The sequence below is a fragment of the Galeopterus variegatus genome, unplaced genomic scaffold (genome assembly GCF_000696425.1).
Source record: "Galeopterus variegatus unplaced genomic scaffold, G_variegatus-3.0.2 Scaffold407, whole genome shotgun sequence".
In the NCBI taxonomy this organism is placed as follows: Eukaryota; Metazoa; Chordata; class Mammalia; order Dermoptera; family Cynocephalidae; genus Galeopterus; species Galeopterus variegatus.
This window is the reverse complement of record NW_007726518.1, coordinates 129361-149050: the sequence shown is the minus strand read 5'-3', so window position 1 is coordinate 149050 and position 19690 is coordinate 129361. Positions and strand designations below refer to the sequence as shown.

The 19690-nt window shown below is 34.7% G+C and overlaps 1 protein-coding gene and 1 pseudogene across 3 annotated transcripts in view; both read right to left on the bottom strand.

Annotated features, from left to right (window-relative positions):
- Window positions 1–3553: 3553 nt before the first annotated feature.
- Window positions 3554–19690, bottom strand: part of RBBP8 (retinoblastoma binding protein 8) — a 72956-nt gene continuing 56819 nt past the window's right edge. For all 3 annotated transcript variants that reach the window (XM_008568401.1, XM_008568402.1, XM_008568403.1), the window contains 7 exons: window positions 19085–19173; window positions 17684–17795; window positions 14076–14219; window positions 12330–12399; window positions 8284–8380; window positions 5745–5886; window positions 3554–3956 (listed from right to left, as the gene is read on the bottom strand). In XM_008568401.1, the coding sequence (XP_008566623.1) occupies window positions 3859–3956; window positions 5745–5886; window positions 8284–8380; window positions 12330–12399; window positions 14076–14219; window positions 17684–17795; window positions 19085–19173 (752 nt within the window). In that variant the 3' untranslated portion in view covers window positions 3554–3858. The remainder of the gene's footprint in view (window positions 3957–5744; window positions 5887–8283; window positions 8381–12329; window positions 12400–14075; window positions 14220–17683; window positions 17796–19084; window positions 19174–19690) is intronic.
- LOC103587019 lies at window positions 10501–12300 on the bottom strand (annotated as a pseudogene).

The window sequence follows — 19690 nt, the reverse complement described above, 5'->3', positions numbered from 1 at the left end:
TAACAAAATTACCTGATGCATTTCTCAGAACATATCCTCATTGTTAAGCAATGCATAGACTGCACATTATCTTTTTTAAAAAGTTAAAGTACGCTACGTCACAAATTGCCATTTTGCATTTAAATGCAACTTCTAACTCAAGTGTGTTTTAAAAAAGTGTCTTATTTCTTTACTCCATTTAAAGGTAGAGCTGGTCAATGCAGATAAAAAAGGGAGCAAGATCTCAGTTCATTTAACCTCACAGATAAAATGAAACATGATAGTTACAAATGGGTTGGATAGCTGTCAACCTACTACCAGGTAGACAAACTCTTTCTCTCTCTGCTTAGGCTGCCTTTTATTTATTTTTAAAATTTATTTATTAATATTATGTTTTTACATTCTAAGATGTTGCGGAGCAGTTGAGGGGGAAGGGGAGAGAGAAAGGGGGAAGGAAATTGGGTGGGAGTAGTAGGAAGGAAAGGGGGCTTGGTCGAGGCCAGTAGCACCCCCCTCATTCCAGCAGGGGAGCCTGGGGTGCTTCCTGTAGCAGTTGGATAGTCATGGGTGGGCTGGCTGCAGATGTCAGTGGTGTGTGGCTGAGGCTCTTGGCCCCTCACCACCCTGGCTCAGGAGCCCAGGGCACTTCCTTTGGCAGCTTGGTGGTTGTTGCTGGGCAGGTTGTAGACGTCAGAGGTGGGGTGTGGAGTGTGGCTGAGGCCCATGGCCCTCCCCCATCCCTGGCTTGAGCCCAGGGGACTTCCAGTCCTTTAGGTTTTATAGGTATTCTTTGGTGGTCTTAGACCTTTACTAGTTAATATCAGACTTTGTCTCTGATCTGTGGGTATTTTGTTTTTTCTTTCAGTTCTGTGTTGGATTATTTGCTGTTCCCACCACTTAAACTCTGCACTGGAACTAATCTGTTGTCCTTTAATTACTTCTAAAATGGGGGAACTTCCTGTGGGGACCAGCACTTAAGCCCTGTAGTTGGACTAAATTGCTGCTTTACTGCTAGTTCCCTGTGGGAGGCTTTTTGTGCAACTCAGGTTTTAATGGCTGACCTTGTATGTACTTCTGCGTCTTGTGAGTTTGGTACACCTGGGTTGTGAGGAAACTCTGGTCTGGGCCTGAGTCTTTTAGCAAACCGCATCCCCTGCAGTTCTATATTCCTGACCAGTCTCCACAGAGTGGTCCTGCACTGATGCGTGGAGGGCAGATCAGCTGTCCATGCTGTACTGCAACATTCCCCTGGTGAGCCAGACTCCCCCACTGCCAGTACTCCAAACACTTCCAATGGGACGGGCCATGCACCGGTCCCTTGTGATGACTCACCAGCCTCTGAGTAGCTCCTTTTTTCAGCTGTCTGCAGCTCTTGCTCCTAATGTAGGTCCATGGACACCCTGTTAGTGGTCTCGTTGGCGTGGGGGCTACAAAGGCCCTCTTCTCCCCTGCCACCTTCAAGCAACTTAACCTTGAAGGGCACAGCTGTGGCTTTTGCCAGCTCTTGCTCTGTGCACTCACCTCCTCAAACCTAAAAGCAGCTGGGGCTTGAAATGGTGGGAGTGATCCTTTTTCTCTTATCGTGGCTTCTTCTGCCTTCATGAACTCTGTAGGTCTCTCTCTCTTGCCATGAGCTTTAGCGGCAACCCAGGTTGGCTATTGCTGTTTTTTAATAGTTGTAAATTGGCTGATTTGTGGGAGAGAGTGATGCTGGGAACTTCTATTCCGCTATCTTCTAGGCTGCCTTTTAAAAAGCAAAATCCATTGGAGGTATATAGCTCTAACCACACATCTGTAGTATGCCCTGTTCAAATACAGGTGTCTCTCAAACTCCTGGCCTTTAGAAGAAGGATACTATAGTAGATATGAGCTCTGATTCTGGAATTAGGTGATCATGGGTTCTAATTTCATAGCTACCAGTTATTATGAGGTAGCCATGTGACAATTCTGGCTAATGAGAAGTACAGATAGTTTTTAGGTAAGGCTTTCTGAAAAGCTTTCCAAAAGAGGACAAAAACAAATGGCACATGCTTTCTTTTCCTTTCTTCCTGCGTAGAACATGGACATGATGCTAGAAGTGGCACAGCTGTTTTATAGCCACAGGATGAACACCACATACAAAGTATAAAAGAGCAGAAAACTAGGAGAAATCTGAGTCCTTGAGGGTATTTATGGAGCTGCACCAGTAGCCTTTGATGGCTGACCTCTAGACTTTTTAAGGTGAGAAAAATAAAGCCAGGCATTTGCTGTTTTTTGGATACTTTTTTTTATAGCTTAACATTATTAAGTGATATATGAGGTACTTCAAAAATTTCATGGAAAGATCTGTATTATCTTTTAATTCCATTTTTTCATGAACTTTTTGAAGTACCCTCAGATAAGTTCATAGGATTATAAGAAAAAAAAATCTGTGATGAGCATGACACAGTTCCTGGCATACAGTAGGTGACCAATAAATGGTTGCTATTATTTCTGGGAGACTGGTTGACTGTCAGCAGAGAACCAAAATCTCACACAGGATAAACTATTTGGGAAGGGAAGAAAAGTGCTGAACAGAAGCTATAATAGGGTTTGTGGGTGGCCAGTTAGCTCAGTTGGTTACAGCCACCTTGTAACACTAAGATCAAGGATTAGGATCCCTGTGTACTGGCCAGCTGCCAGGAAAAAAAAAAAAAAGAAGCTATAATAGGGTTGTAAAAAATTCAGAATCATATTCAGAGCCAAATGATGTAAATAAGTGGTCTGACATATAGCAGATAATCAATATATGTAATATCTTTTCCTATCCTATCTATGAGAATACAAACTAATGCAATTTATTCACATGAGAAACTTGATCGACAAGCAAGAATATTTTAGGAACTCTAAGAAGTAAAGATTGTATCTATTTAGATTTTAGTGAGGCATTCCATTCAGTGTCTCTTGTATTTTTGCTTATGTAATACTGTCAAGATATAGATTAAAGAAATACACCAAAAAGATACTAATAAAATGCTGTTAGAAAAGGTGACAGATGTGACCAATCATCTTAATAACTCAGACACTAGGTCCTAGAGGAATAGAAAGTTGCTAAATAGAGAACTCTATTTTGAGGCCAAATAGGAAGTCCATAACATTAGTCAATCCAGAGAAACAATACAACTGAACCTGAACACATTGGCAGAAATGAACTCAAATTCAACTTGAAAACTGCACTAGAAAAAAAAATATGATGGAAAGAAAACATCTGAAGAGCAAGAATGTTATGAAGATCAGAGGACAATGTTAATTTATAGTCTATGGGAAAGAAAAAAAGGTTGATATTTGTGAACACTTCGAAAGGAATTTATTACAGAGTAGTACCTCATTTCAATTCAACAAAACTAAGAACTTGGAGAGTTAAAAAGACTATTAAAATTTAGCCTTTAAAAAAAAAAAAAGAATTAAATGCCAAGCACTGGTATGACCTTCAGAAGAGTAACTCATTAAGAGAGTGAAAAATCTGTAATGATTAACATGAAGTCACTGTTGAATGTAAATACTAAGGGAAGACGGAATAAAAAGATCTGAAAGGTGACAAAACACAGACTATAACTCTCATATTTTCAGATTTGTAATTAGGTATCGCCAAATAAAGTAAATAAACAACTCTTAAGTTCGAGTGCAAAGTGAAAGCATCTTATTGTTTTAAAGGTGCAAAAGCAAGAAAATATAACATAAACACATCCACATTTTAAATAGTTGTTTGGTAGGTAAATGTCATTTAGAAACATTTTCAATAGAAAATTGATTTATAAATCAATTTACAGAAGATCAAAAAAATCAAGGTTTAATACCAACTTTAACTATAAATAACTAAAAAGGGAAAAACTGTCCTCTATCCTGTTTTTGCTTCAACATCTATGTCTTCTGCTCCTTCCCTTTTGGAGAAAACATTATGTTGTAAGGCTGCCGTCTTTTTGGACGAGGACAAGGATCACGATCTTCCTTAATGTAACCTTAAAAACAAATTATAAATTTAGAAGACTATATTTGCAATATATTTATACATTTCTTTCAGCACATATCCAGTAAACATTCACCTTATTTGATGCCTTATAAACTTACGTGAGTCTTATTATTAGCTGTGTGATGTTGATGAATAATTTCACTACTTAGCATCAGTTTCCTCATTTATACTAAAAATCATAGCAGCAAACATTTATCAAATGCTTTATGTACATTATCTCAGACACTCTCACATTCCTTTGAAGTAACTTCCACTATACCTATTTCGCAGATGAGGTAAAAGAGACACAGGGAAGTTAAATAACTTGCTCAAGTTCACAAAGCTAGGAAGTGGAAGAGCTGGTACCTTGCTCAAGCTCTATCTAATTCCAGAAACAGAGCTCTTAAGCACTTTCCTATTCTGCCTCCAATAGGTTGCAAATGGGAAAATGGCTAAACACGAATTCTACTATTATGATAAATACCAGGTACTTATCAAAAAGACTCTTTGCAGTAGCTATTTCATTAGATGACACACCTCTACACTCTTCAGACTATTCTCCTAAAGTGCCTCCAGTCATGTAATTTTCAGGGGAGAACCAAGCTTCTTTAAAAGTGAGGAAGGTTCCCCACCACTGTTGTCACATAGCTGGATCACAGGAACTCTTTTTTTTTTTTGTCTTTTTCGTGACCAGTAAAGGGATCGCAACCCTTGGCTTGGTGTCGCCTGCACCGGCCAGTCCTACATAGGATCCGAACCCGCGGTGGGAGCGTCGCTGCGCTCCCAGCGCCGCACTCTCCCGAGTGCACCACGGGGCCGGCCCACAGGAACTCTTAATTGAGAAGAGTTACTATAAGATGGCAAGGTTGAACTGAAATTCTAGGTGGTTATCTTATCTTTTGATATTTATTCAATGTTATTATTATATCTTCTTGTGGGTAAAAATTTTAGATGTTTATAACTTACAAATACTGACCTAAGACCCAAAGGCTACTAATTAATTAAATCTGACATAACCTAAAAGTCAAATTGTAAATATTCTAAACACTGCTATATATTTCCAGTTACATCTCAGAAAACAAATCACATTTTAATAAAACTCAGACTTAGCCTATAACCGGGTGGTCTTCAGACCATGGAGAGAACAGCAAAAAATACTAAAAAGTTCAGCTAAATCCCTGCTTAACTAACAGAAGCTTTTGTGGCTTTTTTGAAACAGCTTCATTGAAGTATACTTGGTATACAATAAACTGTACATATTTAATGTGAAGATTTATCCCTTATGTTTTAGTATGATTTTGAATTATAATTCTTCAGAAAATGGAAGAGTACACTCTCTAATTTCATCTTAACCAATGGTTACAAAAAAGTTCAGAACTTAATGACTATGAATGATTACACTGCCCAAAGGGGACTGGGAATGTCCAGATTGATAGTCCTAGCCTGAGCAGAGAAGTGGAAGTATGTTGCCCTAGAGATAGTTATATGACATGAGGATTTCAGAACACTATATATAAGACAAAAGAGAAACTGCTCTCTGAAATTTGAATGATAAACCAGGATAATACATATATAATCACATTAAAGTGATTATAGACAATCTTTGATTCCCATTAAGTTACTAGGAGAATTGAAGGAAAGCCTTTCATCTTTTGGAATGTTTTTATGTCACAAAACTAGCACCCAACTTGTAGCAGAGGGCAGAGAGAACCATGGACAAAAAGGTTAATGTTTAGACTTGGGCACATACAACATCAAAAAATTTAATTCTAAAATGTAACAGTCTATATACTCTTACCTCTTTCCATACAAGTCTGAGTGGAAGGAAAACCAACTTCCCAGAAATTCTCTGGTGTGTTGGGTGGAATGTAGCGGAATCGGTGTCTGGAGCAGGAAGCCAACTTCTTTCCTCTTTCTTCTACAGGCATATCTGCATAATACTGATAATAAAAACTGGTAAGTTTTTTCACTTAGGATTAACAAATGGGGTGTTATGATTATTGACTATAAACTAGAAGCTAAAAAAGTTATTTGTTAAAATATTCAGCATTCTAAGGAAACGTAATACTCAACTGATAATATTAGTAATTAATACTTACAGATAATTACTTACTAATAGTAATTAGGTCTGTGAAATGTTTGCTTCACAGATAAGAAAAGAAGCTTTTATCACAAGGTAAATCAATATATTGCTTCCTTCAGTAATAAAATCTTGAAATGAAAAAAAATGCCAGCTGAACTTTACAGTGTGTTTTGTGACATAGTTGATTTATATACCGGTACAAACTCCTCATGTTTGCCAGATCAGTAACAAAAATTTGTTTCTTAATTGTTATTTGGATATAACACATGTGTTTCAAAGTAATTTTCCTATCTTTATAGATTTTTAAAATAAAAATTTAGATTTGAATGTTGTAGGCTTCATGACTTCCTCCTTTAAGCTGTATTTTTCAATTAGGATCAAAGGCATACTATTTTTTGCAACTGTGATCATAAAGAACTTGAACTTCATGCAAACAAGGATAAGATATGTATGTAAAAACTGTACAGGTCTTCAAGCTCTAGACCTAAAGAAAACAAAGCAGTAGTTTAAAGTTTTATGGAACATAAATCATACTATCACATAATGCAGCCAATTCCTCCATTTTACATTTTAGAAACTGAAAATCAAAGTGATAATTTACAAAAGATATCACCTTTTGAAAGTGACAGACTTAGGACTCGAATTTAAATTTGAAGTAAAGGTTTTAAATACATTTTTATTTTACAAAGATTAAAGGCTTTAGAGAATCTCTGAAACAACTTTTTTCAGGTATCTTTTTCATCATTCCCACTGCCGTTAAGTATAAGACTTTTTTTTACCTTAGTCTGGGCTTTGGGATGACCTTAGAGAATCATGGTTTATTGGAAAAAACATTGTCACAACAGTAGACTAGTGGATCTGTAACACAGTGAGCAAGTGAGAGAGTGGTAGAATACGAAGTCAGAGAGGTAGGCAGGGTGCCAGATTATGCTGTCTTTGATAAGGACTTTGGATTCTATTTCTTAGTGAGATGGACAGACACTAAAGGGTTTTAGGCAGAGGAATGACATGATTTAACTTTTATTCCAAAAAGATCATTAAGGGAAAAAAGATCATTCATCACTGTGCTAAAAGTATACTGTGAAGAGACAAGAATGAAAAGAAAAGGAGAACAGGGATGGGTATATATGGGAACTCTACTTGATTCTCAATTTTGCTGTGAACCTATATTGCTCTAAAAAATAAAGTTTTTATATATATATAAAGACAAGGAGAGCACCTAGAATTTCACATGTAATTTTATATGTGCTTGGTTGTCAAACTTTCTAGCCCATAGTTGTTAAAAAGAAAACTTAAGGGCCGGCCCGGTGGCGCACTGGAGAGTGCGCCGCTTGGGAGCGTGGCGGCGCTCCCGCCGAGGGTTCGGATCCCATGTAGAGACCGGTTCCCGCTCACTGGCTGAGCGCGGTGCGGGCGCAACACCGAGGGTTGTGATCCCGTTGCCGGTCCCCGGTATGGGCGCGACACCGAGGGTTGTGATCCCGTTGCCGGTCAGTAAAAAAGACAAAAAGGAAAAAAAAAAAAAAGAAAACTTAAAAGGGGAAGTAAATTACTGGAGGCAGGTGTATCTAACAGCTAATGGACAGCAAGAGAAGAAATAAAAACAGCATGTTTCAAGAAAACATAGAACCTGCCTGGTACTATTTAGTAATAGGACAATTAGTAGTATCTACTTCAACATTCAAGATAGCAATGTATAAAAGGAAAAACGTAAGTGTTCTAAGGATGAAGTAAAGCTTATTCATTACATTTTGTTTAGGAAGGATAATGTCTATAAAAATAGACCTTATGGTGGCACCAGTTATTTCAAACAAACGAACAATTACGAGTATAGCTAATTTCCTGAGAGTGTTGGTGAAAGAAATGTTATAGTAAAGCTTCCAACTGAAATAACAAAGTTTTCCCCAAACAGCTTGTGTATAGGAGCCTTTGCAATAACAAAACAAGAGGGAAAAACCACTGCAAATAAATACAGGAAAGAAAAATGGCAGAAATGTCTTAAACTGGTCATAAGAACTAGAGTTTAGGCTCCAGATTCACTTCATCTAAGAGAAATCGAGGGCTTTCATTTTCATCTATTTACATGTCTCAGGTCATAGCCAATATACTCTTTATTCTTTCTGTTATTCCTGGCTCAAACAACATTTCTAGATACAAATAAGGTTTGTATCTGTGATTTATAAATCATGCATTTATAATCTGTAAAGCCATACTTAAAAAAACACAATTGGACAGTATTTCTATCAGTACTTACAATTTCACATTCCTTACACGTGTGCCCAAGCAATTTTCTTCTCTCTTCTTTTTTCCGAACCACCTCAATATGAGGAAAATTTTGCAAGCTAGTCTCTCTGGGAGAAAAAATGAATTAAATTTAAATTAATCTATTTGTTACTACGAAGATCTTTGGTTTAGGGTTTAAATTAACAAAGGTTAGAGCTCAGAAGAAAAATAATCCCAAAACATTCATTCATTTTATTTGAAATGCTTATTCAGTATGCTAGAAAACAAATATTTCTTCATCAAATATTTATTAAGTGCCTACTATATGCCAAATATTTTTATGGGCATATTTTTCTAAGTGAAAAAGAGATAACTATTACTTCCTATTTTACCTCTGACTGGCTAAAAATAATAATTAGGTTAGAAGGTAAAATATAATAACCTATTTAAAAATAAACACTATTATTTAATTCAGAAATTGGTATTGTGTAACATAACCAAGAAAAATAATACTGCTTCTGTTTTCCAGTACTAAGAACCCAGATTTCAGGGCTAACCTCTCCTCCCTAAAGAATAAATTCATCTGCTATATGCCATTTGCCATTTTGTCTAAAAGAAACATTACCTTTTGCTGCCTCCACCTATCATAAGCTCTTCAAAACATTAGGCACAATTATCATTTGCTCTTGTAAATGTATCAGATCCTACTGTGAATCACTGGCAGCCTAGGAAGGGTCAAAGCCACTGAGGTATGGATAAATTACATATGCCAGTAATGTGGTATGAATTAATATGCTATGGAGTACTTTGGGAAGAAAAGCAAATTTTAAACAAAATTAAAAAAAAATTAATATGCTTGTACCCTGCTTTAAAAAGCCTAATATAGAAAAATTTGAACTTACTAATAATATTATTATAATGAAGAACTATGTAATGGAATATATATTTGTTCATAATAGAAACATCCCCAGTGACCTTCAACAGTCTGACTTATAAAAACTGATTTTTAAAATGACTTGTTGGTAGCACATCTACTCGTTTGAGGTATTTGGATTACATGCCCCTTCAGTTGGCAAGCACTTTCCTTCAAAAGAAATGTTTTAATTGCTTTACTTCAGAGGATGTTATAGGTTCCTTTTTTATTTCAACCCAAAAAACCTCAATCTTGGAGCAATTTGTGAATTAAAAAAGGGAGACAAAGAACAGATAAAAAATACTGCCAAAATTATTTTTTCTTTCAAAAAGTTTATGGAATCCTAAGCTTATGTAGAACATGTTTTGGCCATATCCTTTCCTCTGAGTAGTATCTATTCCATTTCTGTAGTGTGCTATAATGTAGAAGAAAATCTATTAATAGACTGGTACCTGCAGCAGAACTCAAAGCATCACCAGAAAGGTTACAAAGCTTCCTGGCCCTGACATAACACAATCTATCTTCCCGGAGTTTGCTAGTTTCTCAAAGGGGAAAGCAATCATACTAATTTTGAGACCTTTACCATCCCTACACTTTTATCCACCTCCTGTTTCTCCTGCTATCTAACAGCTTCAGAATAAAACTACTGCTCATATATTTTTTTTAAAAACTAGTTAACCTCTAACATGAAGCATTTAAAATGACAGTTCTTCATCTGCAATCCTATTTTTAGGAATCTATCCCAAAGACACACAGGCAAAAATATAAAAAGAGAATGCTCCAGGTTATTCATTGCAGCACTATGTATGTTAGCATATCTATGAACAACCCAAGTGTCCATTGCTAGGAAACTACACAGCAAAAAATAAATAGGGAATATCACTATATACAATTTGAATCATTTCCAGGATATATAGTTAAATGAAAAAAGCAAAATAGAGAAAGGTACATATAACATTTTACCACTTGTGTAAGAGGGGAGAGAGTAAAACTATATATATGTATTTGCTTTTTTTTAATGGAAGAAAACCTGTAAATTTTAAACAAATGGTTACCTATAGGGATAGGGAGCTAATAGAGTTCAGGGGATGAAGACAGAAGCTATATTTGTTGGAATATACCTTGTTGGCAGCCTCTGGCACAATGTACATATTTATATAATTTTCAAAAGAATTAAATATGAAAAGAAAAAAAATCAAAAGCAAAATAAAACAAACCTGCATACTGAGTCAGTGGTAAAACTATACGGAAAATAATTATCCCAAGTGACTTTAAAACACAGTGATTTGACTGTACTTTTTAAGCGTTTTGATTTTTTTATTACTCAAAAAAGCTTCATTTTCTAAATTTAGATTTTTGACTCTGTGCTTATGCCTTCAATACTTTCACAACGATTTTCTGCTCCTCAAAAAAGAAAGCACGCTTGATCCTGTCATGGACACATTTAGCACACATGAAACCACCACAGGCCTTGCTGATGTGTTTTTTCGTTTTAGACAACCTCATAAGAACTTCAGGTCTCACAGCACGAACCCCTTGAAGTCTGCCCGGACACATGCCACATGCAGATTTTGGTGCTTTCCCAAACTTCTTAGTATAAGGGTAAACAATTCTATTAACAGGGGTTCAGGAAAGCCTAGTTTTGTTAGAGGCTGTATTTGTAGGAAAGCCTATAATGGTATGTCAGATTCTGGACCACTCTGAGTTCCTCTAGATGCTATCCCCAGAAGACCTGACTGTACATTTCTAATAGGATATATCTTAAAGACAAAAAGAACATAAAAAGTCTTAAACTATTTTCATTAATCATATTATTGTTGGTAGTACTGTATTATTCTGAGACTACTCTATGTGAGTATTGTGGAATAAAATAAATTGAGGAATTATGTTGGTAGCATTGAGAAGTGGGATTTCAGTAGGCAGGAAAGTAAATATAGATATAAGACAGAGGAGGTCACATAAATATCCTGTAGTCCTGAATTTGAGTTGAAGCTATCACTATGAATGAGTACAGTTTATCTTAAAAACTGAAATGAAACAAAAAACCTTACTGCTAACTCTGTCCACCTGAAAGGTCTAGAAACAAGACTAACCACAGCAATGAGCAACCCTAGTGGCCAGACTATGGCCTAAATACCATTTCTCACTAAGAGAAACTAGGGATCCTGGAGAAATGGCAGATTTCAGGCCTATGGCAAGAAGTGAACAAGACAGCCTGGAACATCTTATACCAGAAGGAAGGAAGCTACGAAAGATGAGTAGGGTAGTGTCCATTCAAAGAGACTTCCACTGGGTAAAGATGGGTCAATCTGAGCATCTATAAAGATAATAACTGCAATAGATTGAAACACAAATTTACTTAAATCCATGAGTCTATCATAACACTTAAAACAAAAACCTACCTAGTCACATTTGGAATGCTAGACTACTATTTCTTTGGAAAACCAGTAAATAAAGGAAAAGAATTAAGCATTTAATGATGGCTCCTATCTATTAGAGTCTCACAGGAATCAATAAAAAAATCTCTTGGCCTGCTAGATTTCTAAAATTCTTAACAGAAATAAAAGTAAAAGGAATAGTTTTACCTATTGAGTGAGTCAATTTGCCAATATCATAACTTAAAAAAGGCACAAAATTTTTTTTTGAATGAATTACCATATCTTAAATTTGCTTTAAGAATGAGTAGTACGTGACTGAAAGTAACAGAATTTGCAACCTTTGCATAAAAGGCAGTAAGTAGCACTGTGGTTCAAAATCAAGATGCTTAAAGGGTTTTTTTTAAAGGTTTAAAAATTTTCATAAGATAATTTTGAAGCATAACAAACTCAAGCTCACCATCTTAAGTTTTATACCACATAAAAGTGAGAGTATACAACTTAATTAATTCCCAAAGTTCAAAATAAAATATAATAAAAAACAATATGTTATAATAAAGCAGAGAAAATAACTATTACCACTGTCAAAAAAGGGTGGCGGCAGTAAAAATTGCCTTATTTGTAAAACCTGTCATTTTTATGCTTGAGTCCCTTTTTTGTTATGACCAGAAGTAAATGATTCTATTTTAACCAAAGCAGCAATTTAGCACTTCAGTGATACTCTGACAAAGAAAGATGGCTCTGTTGTACTTCCAATCATATTGCTAACATTAATCAAGAACAACTTACCTCTCATCATCTTTAAAATATGGCTCCACAAATGCTTTCTGCTTGACTTTATCTTGTTTATCATCATGAGCTACAAACAAAACAAGCATATCACAAACTGAATGTAGAACCTAATGAGAAATCATTAGCTTGTTTGGAAGAAAATGACATGTATCAAAACTTCAATTTTTATTGGGCTTTGTACTCTAGGTTCCTGGGCAACTCATTTATATTTTCTGCAACTACTTTTTTCTTTCTTTTTCATCTGTGTAATGAAGAGGGTGCTGACACATATTAACTACATAAATACTTCCAATTGAGCTTTTGACATTCTTCCCCAAACTTTCTCTATCCTATGACGGAAGACTAGGTAGGACTTTGTGATACAGGGTTTGAGAGCATGAAATAAATGGAAAATAAGCCCCAAATTATACGCATGTGAGATTGGGAAAATAAAAATTCTGAAGGATAACTTGGTAGGAAATAAATGGAACTTGGCTTAGACATGTTAAGTTTAAATTGAAGAGACACAAAAGTGTCTAGCAATTACTCCGAAGTGCAGGACTGGGGTTCGTCAGAGAGGTTAAACCTAGAGTACAGATTTGGAATAATTTTCAGAGGTGGTTAACAAAAGCTATGAGAGAAAATGGGATGTGAGGGAGAAAGACAGAGTCTTGGGGATAGTCTAGGAAACAGAAGTTGCCAAAGATCAAAAGAACAGTGCAATGTTATCACAAAAGCTAAATGAGAAGAAATTTGGGGATGGTCAGTGTCAAAAGTAATTAAAAAAAAAACAAAAACAAAAACTAGAAACTAAAAAATACACCTTTGTGAAAGAATATTTTTTCTTTGAAGTGGAGCCAATTTACAAAAGACTTTTCTTGGAAAAAAAAAGTATATTGAGCAGCTGTAAATTTTTATTACAAAATTTACTTGATTTTTTTTCTGAATATGCAAAAGCCTTTTCTTCTGCATCTTTGGTTAAAGTTTCATTCACTTTGAGTTAAGGGCTGTCATTTAAAAAACCTGATGGAAGCGACAAGCAAAGCATAATCATTGATAGATTATGATCTAATAACAGTTTGTGCCATAGCAAAGGTTATGTCCATTTAAACCAGCATAAAACCATCTTTCCATTAAGATTAAAAAATTTCCCCGTTTTACTCACAGTAAGAAAATGAGATATTTACTAAGAATTTTAACCTTCTATCAGATTATCTAAAGAGTTTTGATTAAATATTCTTCTTTAGATTGCTACCCATTATAAAAGTAGTGCTTCTAATGAAACAAATATTAACACTGGTATATACAGTTCCATATTTGTCTAGTAAGACAAAGCATTCAGAGCAGAAAATGAGTCTAAGTTTCCTGCAAAACTTTTTTTTACTCTATTATAATTATTAATTATTTATTAAGGGAAAGAAAAAATTTATAAACTTTATGTGTATATTTATAGAAATTTATAGTACTGAACTAAGATTAATTTCTTAGTTCTGATAAATATTTTATGGTTATGTAAGATGTTAACATAAGGGGAAGTTGAATGAAAGGTATAGGAGAATCCTCTGAACTATTTTTTTGGAATTCTTATAGTAGTCTGAAATTATTTCAAAATAAAAAAAATAACCGAAAAAGAAATTTATACAAGAAACACGAAACTTTAATTACTAATATACCTCATTATTAAGCCTGTTACTTAGCTTGATGACTTAACTTACTGAACTCAGTGTAACTGAGAAGCCATAATTAAAGAGAAAATAGCCTTACTGTTTGGTTTCTTTGTGGTGGCAGACAACTCCTCCTCTTCATCTGCTACTTGGGAGAAACTATCTGCCAAACAGGATTCATATTCTTCATGCGTTGTCCGATCAAACAAATCTTCTAAGCTATCATTCACTTTTCTTTCTCCATCTGTGTGAAAGAGCATTGGCTTAGGGCAACAAGCAAGCTTTTTGCTTTTTTACATAGACCAATGTTAAACTTGTAGTAACTGCCACAAAATAATGTGATGAGGTCTTTAAAGACATTAAAAGATGACTCTTACAATATGGATTGCAGACCTTAGTTTGAAGAGTTTTCTTTAAGTGAATAAGAATGTATGTAGTCAAGTGCTTGTAGAAATGTGTGAAAGATCTACGAATGTCGAAAGCTGTCATGTTAAGAGTGCTAATTCAGTGAATGTAACTAGGTAACAAACTGTAATGTATGTAACGAGGTGTTTAAAGACATTTCCTAATATAGTTCAATTACAATATAGTTTAATTCTTACAATTTGTGCATGAGGCAAGAATAAACACCCAAGTGCAGGTTGTTACTGTACATTTACAAAGAATTTATCCTATGGCTTTAAATATTCTTTACTCATGTGAATAGAATGCTGGTTTTTGTTACTGTCATAAAACCAAATTCCTTACAAACATTAATTTTTTTTCTCCCTATCAGCTCATGTATAAAATTCATGCTAAACCAAAAGGAGTCTTACCACAGAAACTATGAGAAATAGAAAATATATTATAATGAGTGATGAAAAATACTAAATTTAAATAAAAAAGTATACAAATAACATATTAAAATCTTTATAGAATTTTACCTACATGCTTGTTTTTCTAATAAAGTTCCAAAAAAAAAGTATTTTCTTGCATCATCAACTCTTGGTAGTTTAGTATTGATAGAAATAATGAATTCAATGCCATATTTGATATGCAAAAATGCTAAATTCATCTTTGGAGATCTAACTACATTTCTCATTAAATAATCACATTTTTAAAAACACCAGAGCTTAAGAAAAACAGAAATAGATCCAGTTAGCTAACAAACATGACAGAACAGAGGCCTGCCAAGATTATTCTATATAAAATAACTACCATCTCTCCCAGTCTGGTGCTCTATACCCCTTGTTCTGCTTTATCTTTTTCCTGCACCATCTATCATACCATATATTTGCTTGTTTTTCCCCATTAGAATGTAAATTCTATGAGGTAGGTACTTTTGTTCTGTTTACTCATTATCTCCAGTTCTTAGAAAACTTCCTGGTTCAGAATTTTTGCTTCATATTTATTAAATAATTAAACACCTATTTATATTTCATGATGAGAGTCAAATTTGTAAATAAAATATAACCTCTGTGTGCCAAGCTCTGTGCTAGGCATTCCCAAAGCACTCTGTATATGCTGTCAGTAAATCACAATGCTGCCGATTTATTTTTTTGGTTGGTCTAGTTTCTGATTGCGATATAGCTGAATACAGAGACTATATCCTTATTGATCTTTCTATCATAGCACCTAGTAAGCCTAACACAGAGTAGGCCTAACATGGAGTAGGAGCATAGAAAACATTTTTTGAATTGAAATATTAGCATAACTTGGAGTTTTTATTTGTCTCTTTCATTTTTTAACCAATTTTAAGTGTTAAAAAGGTTTTTACCCTTATGGGGTAGGTTGTTTTTTTGAAATATGTTCTCAACAATATCTCCTATTCCATGTGCTGTTCTTACAAAGTGATGTCAACTATCCTCCCACTGAGTGTCACTGAATGAACACTGAGGACTATATTGCTTGCTTTGAACCTGGACAGATCTTTGCAACACTAAGCAATTTCTGAGATCATAAAAATGCCATGTGCTTCTGCTTTGCTCTCTCAGGGTGCTCACTCTGGGAACCTAGCCTGCAAGATGAGGAAGCTCAAACTAGCCAACATGGAGAGACTACATGAAGAAGCCCTGACACTTAGGATATGCCAAGCCATCCTCCAGCTGTCCAGCCCTCTGCTGTTCCAGTTCCAGCCACCATCTGCTTACAACGGCATGAGAGATCCTGACACAGAACTGCCCAGCCAAGCTCTTCCTGAACCATAGAAATGATGAAGATAAGAAAATGATAGTTATTATTTTAATCCTCCAAGTTATTGGAGTGATTTACTATGCAACAGTAGTATCCACAAAACTTTATTTAGCCAAAATTATCTCTATAACCTCCACTTATTAGTCCAAGTCCTATTTTCACTTTCACATGATACTTGCTTCAAATATATTGGAGAAATTATTGTCTTTGATTTAACTAGAGAGATTTGAAGACAAAGTGGTCATACTTTAGTTTTTCCCTTTCCTACAAAAATGAGAAAAACATTTCAGGGGCTAGTACCAGAAAAAAAATAATCTTAAAAGCAAAGCATCCCCTTAAGAAGAAGTTATTTAAGTGTTACACACAAAGACAATAAACTACTGTGAAGGTTTTTTAATAGTTGCTAGCATCTCTACCTAAACAGCCATCTGCTTGATCATATGATTTGTTGTTATGAATATTACTAAAGAACAAAGAATTAAGTCAAAGACAATTAAATTTTTCTCTAATTTACTGCATTTAGGGCAGAAGGAAGTAAATTAATTCAAAAGAAGCAGGGGCAAGACTGGCTGATTTATTTTTTTGCCCTGAGCAGACAGACTATGGAAATTTCAGCGGAAGATAAGGAATACACATACACAGCCTGAATGTACTCAGTTTCTAACAGATAATCATTAGAAAATGTCTATGCTTTTAGCCCTACATCCCCATGTGGCAGGCTCTAACCCTTAAATACATAAGGGTTATAACTGACAAGTGTTCCCAGTCTAGTTCTTGTGTCATGAGCCTCTATAGTTAGGAATATTGCTAAGGTAGTGTTAACCAAAATCCTTCCATTGTTTTCAACTCTCTTGGAAAATCAAGGTTTTAGGTGAAGAATTAATAGTTTCTCACTACAAAGAGGTTTAGACCCCTAACCTGGCAAAATCCCTTTATCTGTAGAGACAGAATATGGCAGATTAACTCAGTATATACAATATTATTCTTAGTGCTGATTTGTAAATCTCTATCAACACTTCTCAGCAGAATTCCCCTTTCTTTCCTTATCAAATTGCTTTAGAAAATCATAATCCTAGCACAGGACTCTTAAGATTACCTTTTATACCCTTAATAAAAAATCACCTAAACCAGGTATCAGCAAACTTTTTCTTGAAAGGACAGACAGTAAATATTTCAGGCTTAGGGCCATAAAGTCTCTGCACCAACTACTAACTCTGCTTTTGTATTGAGCAAGCAGCCATAGGCAATACATTAAAAAAAAAAATGAGGCTGTGTTCCAATAAAACTTTATTTACAAAACTGACAACTGGCTCTAGTTAGCTGACCCCTGGAAGCAATTTGAATTCTTTATGAAATAAAATTATTTTGGCTAAAAAGTTTTCTGAAATACTGAAACTGAGCCTTCCTAAAAGGAACAAAAAATTAATACAGCAGGAAAAAACTGCTTTATAGTGAAGAGGTCACTTGTGATAATCAGTGCAATGGCACAATTACAAATGTCACCCCACATTTTAATAAAAAAAAAAAAAAACTTACTTGAACTTTTATCTCCCTTCTGTTCTTGCTTCTTCATTTTTAAAAGCACAGTTTCACTAACCATTGTACAGTCCATGTCCACAGTCTCTCCTAATCTTGACTGACTGCCATCCTGAATAGATATTTAAAAAATCCAAATCTTAACAATTATTCCTTTATGGCCTTATATTTATTTACTTTTTTACAAAAACTTTTGGTAAAATATACATAACATAAATTTTATCATTTTTAAACATTAACCTATATTTACTTTTATACTTTAGGAACAGATACAGATTTAGGTTTTATTGCCTGTAAGACATTTTAGCTTCCATATACAAGCATCCTTTCTAGCCTAGGAAAAGGACTGCTGCCAAGGAAAGAAAGAATTATTTACCACTGAACTCCCTTGAGCTTGCCTTTCTTCTCCAATCTGCCTCACAGTACTAAACATCATTGTATGCTAAGAACAACAATTTCAAAAAATCAAATCTGATTTTTTTTGACCGGTAAGGGGATCGGAACCCTTGGCTTGGTGTAGTTCGTACCACACTCAGCTAGGGGGCACACCGGCCATCCCTATATAGGATACGAACCTGCGGCCTCGGCGCTAACAGCACCACACTCACCCGAGTGAGCCACGGGGCTGGTCCCAAATTTGATTTCTTGATGGGTATATAGTACTCTAGCAACTGTTAAATACTTTGTTATTAATCTGCTACCAAGTAAAGAGAACTTCTCAAACTATACAGAACCTAAACACAAGGCAAAAAAGTATTTCTACTATAAATTTTGATTAAAAGAATTCAGTATTTTAAAAAAATAGTCAACTGAAAAATAAAATTTTTTCTTGATGGTATGTTACCTTAAAGCTAATCAACTGAGAATAAAATAATGGGTATAAAAAAACTAATCAAGACACATGATGAATTATTTTAATAAAAAATAAAATTATTTAAAATACATAACTAGCATTTTACATTACTTTAAAAACTATATTAATGTTTTTCAGCAAAAACCTTTATTTTATTTATTTATTTTTTTAATGGATCAAATTTTTTATTTAAGTTTTCCACTACATTTTTTTTTCCAAAAAACATTTTTTTTTATTTTAAAAATATGGAACACTTCACAAATTTGTGTGTCATCCTTGCACAAGGGCCATGCTAATCTTCTCTGTATCATTCTAATTTTAGTGTATGTGCTTCTGAAGCGAGCACAGCAAAAACCTTTAAAGTCAGAAAGTATTATGACCTTTTCAAAATATCATAAAGTTGAAAAATAAGCATCTTTCTTAGTTTTCTGAATTTGAGAGGTATTTTATTATCTCAAGGTCATAGAATGAGTCAGGAGAAGAGGGTGACTAACAACTCATTAGAATAAGAACCAAATGGGCTTTGGCTTTACTTTTTTTAAACCTACCTTTGTATCTATTACAGTAATATCCATTTTATATTGAGAAAGGTCTGCTCCTGGATCCACACTCCACTGTATATTTTCAAAGGGTACATCTTATAGAAGAAGAAAAAATATGCAATTAAAAAACTGATTTCAAAAATTTTTATCACTTTAAAACATTATAGGACTCACAGAATGGGAAAAATTTTTTTGCAAATCATGTTAGTAAAGAACTTGTATCTAGAATATAGAAAAACCTCTTACAACTAATATCCCAATTAAAAAAGAACAAAAGATGTGAACAGACAGTTCTCCAAAGAAGATACACAAATGGCCAATAAGCACATTAAAAGATGCTCAACATCATTAGCCATCAAGGAAATACTACAATGAGATACTACTTCACACCCACCAGAATGGCTAGAATCAAAAAGACAGACAATAAGTGTTAATGAGGACGTTGAGAAATTAGAACCTTCACACACTGCTGGTAGAAATGTGAAACGGTGTAGCTGCTTTGAAAAATAGGCAATTCCTGAGAAGGTTAAACAAGGAGTTAGCACATAGTCCAGCAATTCCGCTTCTAGGTATAACTCATGAAAAAATGAAAACATACATCCACACAAAAAC